Below are 13,473 nucleotides of genomic sequence, written 5' to 3' on the forward strand. Positions count from 1 at the left end.
AATTCATCTTAATCACGGAAATTCTCTCCAGCAATGATATCTGGAGTTTAATTCCAGTTTGACAAATCTTTTTTAATTTCATTCCATGTCTTAAAATAATAATTTTGAAATAACATACGATTTTTATTTGTCAACTAATTCTGAGATATTTCACCTTTTTTCAATCTTAAAACCTGTTTTATTCATTTTTATTCATTATTTTTTCTTATAAATTAATATTTTTGTTAAAATTTTTTGGTTTTTTTTGTTAACTTTAAAACCCACAAGGGCACCAAATTCTTTCAGATTTGTCATTAGAAGTTCTACCCCCTTTAATGGGTTTTCTAATACCAAGACCAAAACCAAAATTAGCAAATGCCTCCAAGTGCGCAGGAAGGCATCAAACACCAGAAAATCCCTGACTGCCTGAAAAGCCCCCATTGCAGCAAACATGCTATGCCATCCTTTTGGATGTTGTAAATTGGAGACCTGCACTGGGAGTATTCTTGGGCTGAAAGCCTGGTGGAAGCCAACTAAGGTTGGCTCAGCCCCAGGAATGCCTTTCGCTTGCCCCCAAATGTACCAACGTCCAGGTTTAGGCAGGTACAACTCTGGGGCAGGGGGTGCTTCTGGGTTGGGCATGCCAAATTGTGCAGCGCCTGCTGCTCTATTTGCCCCCCCCCCCCCGATGGCACAAGTCTGCATCAAATCCACAAGTTTCTTCGCCCCCTGCCTGTATTGGTCTGAAAGTCTCCACAGGGCTGTAATTTAATCTGTTTAGATTCCAAGAGCCTCCTTAGCAACCAAATCTTGTGTCCAAGAATATATACATCACACAGGTGCTGTATATCCGGTTTAAACTTTCCCCCTAACAATCTTTTTAAAAACTCACTTTCTTCCCAAAATGACTAGAAAAAACTACTTCGTTGAAAACAATGTTTAAAAGAAATATCCCTTCTTATGTTTTCTTTATTTCTCACTTTTTGCCCAAATATTTTAAGTCTGTTTTTGACACTCCCTTTTGATTTATAGTTTTCCCAGCGGAAATACTATATTCATTGCAAGACTATTTCCATTGGGAAGAGGAAATCTCTCTTTTTCTTCCAGATTTATTATCTTCCAACAGCGTAGAGATTAAAGGTAGTCGTATTTAAAGTCCTATTAAATTGCAATGCAGCTACAAGCTTGTTGTTAGTTCCGTTTTGGAACTCCTATCTTATCCAGAGTGGGTACTCAGCTGGAGAATAATCTTTTTCCAACCAGTATGTCAGTCACAAAACCATCTCCCTCCAACATATGCATCAGTACACCACAGATCCTTTCACGGAAGCCCCCATATTTGTTTACTTTTATAAGTCTGAGGTAAATAGAGATTAGAAGCTATTAGATAAATAGCTTCATTACTTTAAGAGTGAAAATATCTACAGATACATGAATTTTCATGAATAGCATGTATTTTACACTGAATTTATAGATCTGAAATTACAGATTGCAAATAGAGTTACAAACTAAAACATGGTAATTTACAAAGAAAATACAATAATGTCTGATTACTTGGTCAAGTAGTTAACATGAATTCAGTCTCTTAATGGAAGTAGCATACCTTGAAAATAATATTTAGTTAGATTCGTAGGGTTTGTCTGATAGTTATGAACAGACATAAATACAAACCTGCCCTTCATAGTCTAATCCTATTTACATGGGCTCAGAAATAAGACTTCAAGAGCCAATGAGATCTATTCTGATTAAGTGTTCATGGAATTGCTGACTTGGAGTTTTTGTATTTATAGTTGTGAGGTTTTTTAAAACCTTAAATAAAATGTGGCTCTACTCATTATAATAGTTCCATCACGTTTTAAAATGAGGGCTGTTATCCAACTGAGTTACTGTGGAATTATATAAATGTCTAGGTAGAAGTGAGTAAATTCAGCAGGATTTATTCCATTGTATAAACTCTCAACTTACATTAATTTCAAAGAGTAAATTTACATGCTGAACTCGCCTACTCTGAAATAGGTGAAACAGCTTAGCTTTAGCTAATATATGTACAGTACTGTACATAATATATGTACAGTAACTTTACTTATGTTCATGTATTTTATTAGCTTCATCTGGACTTTCTGCTAGTTAATGGTGAGTGTAAACTCTTCTGTATTTTCTCTGTGTAATTTTAGGTATGTTGTTCCTCCAGAACATGGAAAGCGACTTGAACGGCTAGCTCAAGGTAAGCTTTTAAAGACACACACACACACACTTCATATACCAAAGATGTATCCCTGCGTTACCATTTTCAGTTCTCCCTTATTTTATAAAATTATCCTTGTGTTACCATTTTAAAAGTACTACTTTTCTGGTATGTATTTGATTGCTTACAATATTGTCGATGAATACATGAAAAAACATTATGATTTTGAGAAGTATTAGTTTATATCTATCCTATTAACAATATTGTCATTTCTGTTTGAATTTGCATTTAGTAAAAAGATTAGGAACTCTTTACATAGCATAGTTATCATGTAAGCTGCTTCTGGGTTCTTATCATACTCGTGTTCTATTTGTGAGCAGCCAAATATAAATATTGCATTTTAGGGGCTGATTATGTAAGTGTACTGAAGCCCTTAGTGGCCTTTCCATGTTGCAGTCACTCTCTAGGAGAGGTGATATGCACCTCAGTAGGTGAAGGAGAATTTCATCCTTCCTTTGCCTATGATTTTTCCTGGGAGACTTTCTGCCCATCTGTGTTTCAGACATACAGGTCAGATTGCTGACATGCAGAACATGAATGGAGATGGTAAAATGGGAAGCATTAGAATAGAAATATGCTAGCTTCATAACAATACATGATGTTTCATGGCAGTTAAGCATGACTATTCCATTATAGTGCTCCGAAGCCTGCTGTGTGTAGTTTTCCGTATCTATTTTGCTTGCATGTTTTAAAAATAAAGGGATCATAGTAATAATATCACTATGTTACCTTTATTTTTATCCGTTTGTCACGATTAAGCATGTTTTCAACAGCCCATCTATTTCAGTACTACAAATAAATTCTAGTAATGCCTAAGTAATAATCTTGGCATTCTTGCAGCTGTATTCTTTTTTCTTTTCTTTGTGTGTGTGTGGGGGGATGCTCCTGTTTTGCTGCTAACAGTTTGGGAATGAGGTGTATATGATTTTTCATGCTGTAGTCACTGTTCATAAAAATCACAATGGAAATTTTAAAACAAGCTGTTTTAAAATGGTGAAAATGTCACGATGGCCTCACAGCTACAATTTGCATAATCAGCAAAGGTTAATAAACTTGCAGAGTGAATAGATTTCAGGCTTAATTACATATTTATATTAAAACTGTTGTGTGGAATTGCAGCATCTTTAAAAAAGCTGTGAGATGCAGGAAGGTTGGTCCTGCTTACCAGGTGCATACTGAATTAATTGAATTTCCCTAAATAATTAAAATGCTAAAATAATGCTGTAAATGTGGTGAAGCATTGCAGGTTATCTAGGTCAAGTCAGCACTTGATACATAAAATTAAAGGAAGCTAGGATTTTTCCCCATTATCTTGTCTGCCCATCATAATTATCACATTGCCTTTTATGCATGAATGCTTTCATCTTTGGAATCCATTGAAAACTTGATTGACTATGGCACTTACAAATATTTTATCTGAAAGACATTAGACTTGCATCTAATAAAGGCAGCAGTTTGATTTTGCCCTTCAGGTGCTTTCTCATTTATGTAGTTCTTTCAATTTTATGTAGACATAAATGTAATAAAAATCTCTAGTGAGTTGTTATTGCAATTTTGAAGCTAGTTATGGGGCTTTGTAATGCCAAAAAATTCTTAAGGTATTTGAAAACATGGACTATCATTGCTCTTCCCTGTATTTTCTAAACAACTTAATAATATTTCAGATTTCTTAACTATATCCTTTAATATCATGGTCAGCTTTTAAAGACAGCTCTCTTGGAGATGAGCAATAAGATTCAACAAAGTTGTGAGTGAAGCAGATTGAATATTTTCTATTGTGTATAGTCACTGAATAATAATTTAGAAATTAGACTATAGATACACCAGTTAGTTCCGTAGAAGACATTTTGTACTCTGTATTTTGAGACTTACAATGCCATTTCTTGTTTTCATTGGTCTGTATTAACATTTTATACTGATAGGATATTTAAATAAAAAAACTGTTGCGCAAATTGAGTCCAGATTGGCTTATATGTCAGCAAGATATCCTAGAACTTTTTTTGAGGAGCCATGAATTATTTGTAATGTGAAATTCTAGAAGCTGAAGGAAATTTGGCAAGTTGTGCAGTTTGCCCCTTCAGTTTTTGTGGAAAATATCCCTAAACTGATGGCAATATAAAATGTAAAGATGGGCACTCTGTTATACGAGTCTAGATGTGAAGTTGACTGTTTTATAAAACGAACTTATTTTACAATCTTTTTAAAAAATCTATACTGATTTACTGTAAAGAGGTTTCACTTTTTCCTTCTACTGATCTGTTTGTGTGCCTCCTACTTCCACTTTTGGAAAGGATATTTTATATATTTTAAATGATTTTAGGTACATACCAGGAGGTATTGTGGCTTTTAAATCATTCTGGCAATTTTTATTATACTGTAGTGGGAGAAATGACATATGTGTTCTGGGGCCTGTGGTTATCTATCTAAACTGTACATCAACATGTATTGTTGAAAGTTTTCACAGCCAGAATCAGCTTGCTGTTGTGCTTTATCTGGACTGTGTGGGTAGTTTTAGCTCCTAATGTTTTGTCAACATTTCTGGCTGGCATCTTCAGAAGCATGTCCCAGTAAAATGTCTTTCTCTTTGTACCACAGTGTGGAGTGGTCTACTTCTTAAGTGAGGAAGGGGGTGAGGTACATTTGCAGGTGTCTGGGTGGAATTGCATTTTTATACATGTGTTGTGGTGGGTTGGATGTGTGTTGGATGTGTGTGACTCAGCTCAGAAATCAGAGTTAGGTGAGGTGGTCATGGAGACAGGGGAGAGAAGGAGTTTGTAGTATCTGGTGGATTGTTGAATGGTGTATGAAAAGTCCCCTGGTTTTTGTATTGTTTTTTTTTAGTACTGGTAGCCAGGTTCTGTTGATTTTCAGACCCTCTTCCTTCCTGCAGAAACTGTCTTGGAGTTTGTGGATTTCAGTGGCTTCCCTGTGTAGTTTGACATAGCTGTTGGAGTTGTGAAGAAACTACCAGTACTGAAAAACACCAAAATAAAAAGGGGGCTATTCAAACACCATTCAACAATCCACCTGATACTACAAACTCCTTCCCTTCCCACCACTACCTCACCTCATTCTGATTTCTGAGATGGAGTCACGCACCTTCAAGCCACCAGGACACACACATAACAATGGAACTGCAGATGGACTCCATCCAAACACATGTAAATGCACTTCATTCCTCTTTCACCTCAGAAATGGACAAAACAAATTCTCAGCTACACAAAACACTCCATACTGTGCCCAGAAGAGAAACACATCTTACCATGATATACCTCTCTGAAGTTGCCAACAATAGATGCAGGTGAAACATTAGGAGCTAAAGCTACCAAATTGTGGCCACACAGCCTTGAAAACCCACAGCCAGTGTACATTAACAGTTTCTTCAGAAGAAGAAACCCTCGTTTGGGGAACTGCTTTTGATTTTGTGAAGAGGTCTTTGATTTGGTAATTCCAAAGATTAAAGAAGTGCATGGAAATTAATTAACTCTGAATTTTAATAAAATTTGACACAGTAATTAGCTCTTACAGGCTCTAGAGAATTTGATCAGACTTCATCGTTCTCTCATCACTAATGTGGTGACAGCTCTGCTGTTATCTCAGTTTAACCATTTTCTTAAGAATATTACATTGCTAAGTTTGTTGAGCAGGCCACAAAGGTTTTCCTAGTTCATCAATGTTAAGGCAGTACTTCTGTTAGAGCCCTGTCATGTTGTTGGCAGGCAAGCCCATGGCAAGACAGGGGGCCCTGTTTCTGAACTATGCTCTACCAGTCACCTTTATTGGTGCATAGAGCTTTGTTGGTGTCATAGAACTTTGGCTGAACATGGTTTCACATTCCAAATCAATATGCAACACTTTTCCTGCAGTCTTGACTATTTCCATCTGGATAATACAAGTCCTAGAGGGGGGGAAGGGGGAGGGGTATTTCTAGATATTGAAATGCTACTCAGTCTTAACACAATCAACTTTTTTGAGTTCTTTTTCTATGAACCAATCACATCCTTTTCTGTCAAACTACGGGAAGACCATCAAACCTTAATCTGAATTGGAATACTGTGAGATGTAAATTCATCAACTCTACCTAAAATCTAATTAAAAACTGGACTATCCCCTGCTCTGACTAATCTAAGCATTTCCCCGCAGCACTGTTCTGTTGATATTATCAAACTTGGACTCAAACTTGGGGTGGTTAGCTCATTACCAGAAATGGCTGTAATCTACCTTACACATTTAGCCTAGGTATGCTATCATTCATACTACTTTACCAATTCATGCACAGCTAGAAGTGGTCCACACCTACCCAAACCTATTCTTTTGATTTTATCTAATTTTCCCTTGAACTCAGTGCTATAAAGTAACTAGTGATGTTTGAGCTCATGCCAGTTCACCCCACATCCTGCTCATCCATCATAAACAGGGAGCTTGATTATTGAAAGTGCTGTTTGGAGGTGTTCAAGCAAATTCAAATGTGTCAATTTTGTGCAATTATACTGCTTTCTGCATGTGTTGGAAAGTACCGTGCTTTCTTTACCATCTTTAAAAAGTTCTGAAGCAGTATTCAGTTCTTTCCCCCTTATCATCACTAATCCTGCAAGACTGAGATCCAGGATGATAATGGAATATAGCTAATCCCCTAATGCACTCTATCTGCTGATACAGGGTTAGTAGACCCTGTGGTTCCTTCCCTGGTCTCACACACATGAGTTTCTTTTTGCATTTGTGAAATGTTGGAGGGTATATCATTTGTTCAATCCTCTTTTGTTTTACAAATATAATATCCTTAAATATTCACCGACGACTGTGCATCATACATTATGTGTCGTTCCTGCTGAGATGACGTAGGGTATAATTTTCCAGGGGCATTGTAAATATACATTTTAAACTGATATGCTGGGCTTAATATACTGCGCATTACCTTACTCCAGTGGTTTTCCAATTTAAATTAACTTATGACCAGTCACCACATTTGTTCAGGCCCTGATTACAAATCCATATAGAAAGAGATTTAAATAGACTCTTCTTTGTTCATTGATTTTAATTTAAAACTTAATTTATTTAATGCAGCACAAACCTACAGATTTTTTAAAAGTGTGATGAGTTTCTTTCAAGTATATGACTTCGACTTTCACTTTTTTTCATACAGAGATACCAATCTTATCAGTACTGTTTAGCAAAATAAATATCTAATGCTATATAGAATTTTACTGGGCAAATGAGGAAAGTTTTATATATTTTATAATGGTTTTTTGGTTCATTTTCTTTGTATGAAGCTGTCTGTAATTAATTGTTCTGGTGACATTGTTTTATAAGACTACAATCATGCACTCATATAGAAAGCTACTGACTCAGTGGAAGCAACAACTGGAACAAATATTTTTACTGAATGTTCTTATCTAGTTATTTAATAACATTGTAAATAACTTGCATGTACTGCATTTGGGGTATATTTCTACCATAAACGTATTTCCATTCTATCTTGGGGTAGAAAGAGTCCCACAAAATAGTTTTTGATAATGGTGGTAGAAATCATTTTGGTTCCTAGTACTAAAGCATCCAGAGTTAAGCAGAATATTTATTCTGTGTAGATTCACCCGTCTTCTTTTGCATATTAAATAACTTGCATAGGATTTGTTTACAAAACTTTTTTTTTAAAAAATTTGGAATAACAAACTAGTTTGAATGTATTAATTTTCAAGAAATTAAAAGATTAAAAATCTTTAGAATTAATCTGAACCTTTTTGATGTTTGGAGTATTTTTCTTCCCATGAATAGTAAAGGAAATATTCTCCAGGTTGTTGGGCAGAATCTTCAGGTTGTCTTCAGGTTGTCTGCAGAGCACTTAAAAATGGTTAGCTCTACAAGAGTTTTCTTAATGAACTCCTGGATTTTTTAAACTTTTGTATGTTAAATTACTTTAGGGTAGAAAAAATATTCCAGTGGCAAAATGCATAGGTTTCTGAGAAGTTTTTTTTAATTTACAGAAAACAAACTGTCAGTAGCAGTGTTTTGAGACTTTATTTACTGTTGTACTTGTGATAAGATTCTAAAAATTCAATATCCACTTTTCTCTGTGTTGAGAGAGAGAGAGAGAGAGAGAGAGAGAGAGAGAGAGGAGAGAGAGAGAGAGAGAGAGAGAGAGAGAGAGAATGAACAAACGAACAAATGAATGGACAACTCGGGTAGAGAAATACACCCCAAGCGTTATGCCTAGTCTAGACATATCAACTTGCATGTAGAAGCAACGTTCTGCTTGTGGATCTGTTGATCTGTGAGACCAAAAACATGGGGACTTGTATCACATTCTCCAATTCTCAGTGATCTTAAGTCAGCAGTTGATTGCTTCGGCGACTGAGCATATCCCAAACAGTGCTGAAATTTTCTTGTGCAATTGAAAAGGAGATACTTTCATGCAACCTTCCTCCTTGCAGTAGTTCCCCATGCTACATGTCAGTTTGTTAACATTGCTCTTCTGTCCCGCACATTTTCATGGGTTACAGGAAGTTGTTTGAGAAGGGGAAAGCAGAAACAGTGCATCTCCACAAGTTTCTTCTGTTTCTGCTTTGTAATATACAATCTAGAACATTTTTCCTGAAGATAGCATCTTCTTTTCCTGAAGTAAGCACTTTAATATCCAGTGTTTGACAGAAATGTGATTGGATTGAAAATATATAATTTTATATTATAAATTAAGCAATAATTTAAGTGATCGATACTTATTGTTTCTGGTACTGTTCTCTGTTTTTGTTTTGGCTCTACTAGGATTCTTTCCAAGCAGCTCTCAAGGATGTGATGCTTTTCTTCGCCATAAGATGACATTAATTTCTCCTTCGATTTTGAAAAAATATGGAATTCCCTTTGACAAAGTGAGTTTTTAGTAAAATGTTTGGTCCATATTTGTTATATTGATGATATTTGAATAGGGTGCTTGGAAGCATAATTTATTGAGACTTGGTTTTCCACTCAGGGACTGAATTACAAGATTGTTAACTCTTGTGTGGAGACAGACATAGAAACAAAGTGGTATGTAAAGGAAAGAAGGGGGCATACTTCAAATTAGACTTGGTCAATTCCCTAGAAATTCGGTAAAATTCGGATTAGGAATTATTCGGGCATAAAATTATCTGTATGCCCGAATAAGACTAATAACATACTTGGAAATACTCGAATATTTGGGTATTCCTTAAAAATTCAGGTCCGTTTTTTGTATTTTTGGTGTTTTTTCACATTTGTGGCTGCAGGGGGTGCACGTTTAAAGCTAGTGGCATCATAATTTCAGGGTATCATCTGGAGACTGTCCTGATGATACAAACAGAGTTTGGTGAAGTTTGGTTCAGGAGATCCAAAGTTTTGGACCCCCAAAGGGTTGTTTCGAAAGGGATCATCCAGGCTTGGTGAACTTTGCTTCTGGGGGTTTAAATTTATGGGCCCCCAAAATGCTTATGTTGTTTCTCCGCCCCTACACATGAAACCTGCTGGCTGAGTTCTCTCAGAACTCTCTCAACCCGCCCCTCCCCCCAGAAGCAAAGTTCACCAAAACTGGATGCTATTACCAGAAGGGCCTCCTGGAGCCACCTTGAAAGTCTGGTGTCCAGCTTGCAATGGAGCCACTGCAGAGCACATAATCTGCCAGGCTCTTCAGCAAGTTGTATGGTGGGAAAAATTAATTAACTTTTCCGACCATAGACTTCAATGCGGCTTGCTGTTATGTCCAGCTGGCTCTGTGCTGGAGATTTTTTGGGGGGAGGGGCTCTGGGGGGTTGTTCTGGGTAGGGGCACCTAATTTCCTGCAGTCAACTTTGCTAAAATTTGGATGGCTGGGCACTCGTTCTGTAAGCATCAAGTTCACTCTCAACTGGGTGACCAGCATTTGCACCTCCCAAGCAGGTGAGGCTTGGTGTGGGGTGGAATAGGGAAGCTTGGGTTGGAACCAGGAGGGTATTTCTGGGCTGGCTTGGTACCTGCTGCTCCACCAGCTCTGGGCTTTTGGAAGGGGGGGAACCAGGAGAGTATTTAGAAGTGGGCAGAGCAGCGTATGCCGAGGCACTTCTGCTCTATGGGCTGGACTTTTGGGAGTAGGGGAGGAACTGGGAGAGTGTTTAAAGGCCAACGGAGCAGCATGCACCAAGGCACCTCTGCTGACCTGGCTTTTGGGGATGGGGGGACTGCGAGGGTGTTTGGAGTCCAGCAGAGCAGTGTGTGTGAAGTCACCTCAACTCTGCCGGCTGGGCTGGATTTTTGGGGGTGGGTTGAGGAACCAGGAGGGTGTTTGCGGGCTGGTGGATCAGCGTGTGTGAAGGTTCCTTTGCTCTGATGGCTGGGCTGGTGGACTTTGTGAGTCCCACTTTGTGAGTCCTGCTTGCCAATTGGTGGAGGGTTTGTCGTTGCGGCATTCCATCACTTAGCCATTTATTGGTTAGGATGACTAAGATTCTACTTTTTAGTACACACTGGTATCTTCATAATTCTGCATTACTTAGTTAGAATTGAGTTCAGTGGAATTTAGCTTGTTCATTTCCTGGAAATTGGCTCAGGATTGGGGTGTAATATCAGTCTTCATTCACAGTACTTGTCACCCCTCCCCTCCATTGGCATAAATTGAATTTTTGAAGATGAATGAAGAAATATTGCATTCAGACAAAACTGAATTTCAGCAGTTTCCCAGTTTTCATTCTTCCCACTAAAATGCCTAAATTAATCCTTAATTTTGTATATACATTTCTTTACAATTTTAAAAGATTTTAAATCATTAGTTTCACAGTTATAAGTTGATTATTAAATTCTCAGTTTCTAAAAAATGTAAGCATTATGTTCACTTAATCTTATTTGACCTAAAGTTTGACTTGATCTGGAGCTATTTCAGTCTGATTTTAATCCCTCTAACCAGGTATTTGGCTATCTGGTATATATTTCAATCTTCATGGCTGGAGAACAGCTAGAATCTTAAGAATCTCAGGTGCCATTTGACTTTATGTAGACTTTAAACAGTTGAATCTGAAATATAGGTGTTGCTGCATTTGAAGTGTAGAAGGCCTATAATATTTAAAGAATCCAGGTGAATGGAGAGGGCCATCCTAAGATAACAGCACTTGTAATTGGTAACCAGTTGTATCTAGAAAGCAGATATGATATTCCTGTGATGATATTCTTTCGTGTAAATATTGGATATGTGTTTCTTAAAGGGAGGAATCCTACTGTATTCGTACACATTGTCATGGAGCCATATTGTTTAAAAGTGGGATATAATTATACTAAAGTAATGAGATGATCTCTTCTGTGACTGCTGAGTTAAAAAAACCCACCCTGTGACTGAGGTTTTTCTTAATCTTGATAAGTGTCCATAGGAAACCTGTATTTCATAAAGTGGAACTAGTTTCTGCATGAGTGTCTACTTAATCACTGCCATCTGGATTGCAGTCCTTGCTGAGACACTTAAATAGGATAACCATGGCAAACTCTCAGAAGAGATTGGCCATCTCACTATAAATCAACTTAGAAGGAGGAAAAGTTTAATGTCCCCAAATCTCTTTCTACGTTTGAGATGACTGGATATATAACTGCTTCCAATACTTGCATAAAAAAGCTTGTATTCTTTTCCCTGCTTGGTTTTTTTTGTCCTGTAATCTATTCTTCCGAAGCTTTTTTTTTTAGACAATGATAATAAATCTTTGCCTTGCCTAGGTACCAGGTAGTATAACAGCTGCAGTTTTGCAAAGTGGAATGTTATATAATGCCAAGAAACCTTCAGTAAAGGTGGTGGAGGTTTAGCTGTGTGGTGTTTTTACTTGCTTCATAAAGGTTCATCAAAGATCTGAAAACTCTTCCCATGCTACAGAATTTTCTAATGTGCAAAGAAAGATGGGTGAATGCCAGAGCATAGGTAGCTCTGGGTGCACACTATTAGATGTAAGAATATTTGCTGTCTCCCAATATATCATCTGGACCTAGGACAAACTGCAGTGTGTACTACTAGGCATTATTGGAAATGCCTAGTCAAATCCCAGTATTTTGGAAATGTCTTCATTTTCCCAAGGCTTGGAGACAAACTGAATGGTGGTCTTGGATAGCAGGGGCCAATTGAGAACTACAAAGAATGAGTAAAATGAAACAAGCTTTTCTGTTAAAATAGTGAGCCAGAATATCTTTTGAATCTTTGCAAGAAATGGGGTGGGGGTGGGTTATTGGCTATTGAATGTGAATTAGTTTTATTGTGTGAATTCATCTCATCTACTAACCACAGTGGAAACTGAACTTAGAGCCTTGGCTTATGAAATATATGCTAGATGTGGATACCAGGGGTATCTCTGTTTTAAAGGGGGCCAGGAAAAAAAACACTCACAAAAACCTGAGGTTTGAATACATAAACCTCCACTTTGGTAGCCGTTACCAACCCTTGTCTCTACCCAAAAAAACAGAAGCCAAAGGGCAAGCTTCCAACCTTTCTGGGATTACAGTTAAGAAAGTTACCCCTGCAAGGCAGGCCATTTGTAGCATGAGTTTCACAAAACAATCTGGTAGGTGTAGCCATGAGAGTTGAGAACCTGAATTAATTCAAAGCCACCTGAAGAGAAAAACATCACAAAGTATTATTAAAAGAATAATAATTTATTAAAGAATAATGTATTAAAAATGTGCAAGAATATTATCAAGAGAACAAAATCAGTGAAAATTAAAACAATAAAATCTAAACCGCAAAGGATTAACTACAGCAGGGGTCGGGAACCTGCGGCTCTCGAGCCGCATGTGGCTCTTTTGTTCTTGTTCTATGGCTCCTTGGGACCCTAGCTGCTAGCCGCTCAACGCGAGGGGGCCAGGGAGAGAGGCGGCCGCGCGTCCCCAGTGTGGCCAACTCTGAGCCCCACAACTGGCTCCTGGGGCGGCGTGGAGAGCAGTTCCCGGTTGTGGAGAAGGAAGGGAGGGGGAAGAACACATCGCTCCCTCAGCATGCTGCCGAGGGGGCGGGCAGAAAAAGAGAGGTTCCTGGCGGGTCTGCTCCGGAGCTCCGGCTGAGGGTAGGCCAGGCAGCAAACAGCTCCAAGATGTCTTTGTTAACATCCCAAATCATAACTTAAAGCTCCTGATTGGTGATTTCAGTGCCCAATTAGGTGGCAGCTGACAAGGATTTGAGAATGTGATTGGAGCCCACACATCCTCTGCTCAGCTCAGTGACAATGATGAGCGATTGCTGTGGTTCTGTGAACACAATGGGTTATGTATTGGGAATTTTAAGGCCACTTGTCTAACATCATCAG

At 38.0% G+C, this 13,473-nt stretch overlaps 1 protein-coding gene across 4 annotated transcripts in view; it reads left to right on the top strand.

Moving 5' to 3' along the window:
* The window catches only part of KDM4C (lysine demethylase 4C), a 254,602-nt gene that overhangs the window by 45,876 nt on the left and 195,253 nt on the right, over positions 1 to 13,473 (top strand). For all 4 annotated transcript variants that reach the window (XM_048503432.1, XM_048503429.1, XM_048503430.1 and 1 more), the window contains 2 exons: positions 2,154 to 2,203; positions 8,984 to 9,087. In XM_048503432.1, coding sequence (XP_048359389.1) covers positions 2,154 to 2,203; positions 8,984 to 9,087 — 154 coding nt within the window. The remainder of the gene's footprint in view (positions 1 to 2,153; positions 2,204 to 8,983; positions 9,088 to 13,473) is intronic.

This window comes from Sphaerodactylus townsendi, linkage group LG07, assembly GCF_021028975.2.
Source record: "Sphaerodactylus townsendi isolate TG3544 linkage group LG07, MPM_Stown_v2.3, whole genome shotgun sequence".
NCBI classification, from domain to species: Eukaryota; Metazoa; Chordata; class Lepidosauria; order Squamata; family Sphaerodactylidae; genus Sphaerodactylus; species Sphaerodactylus townsendi.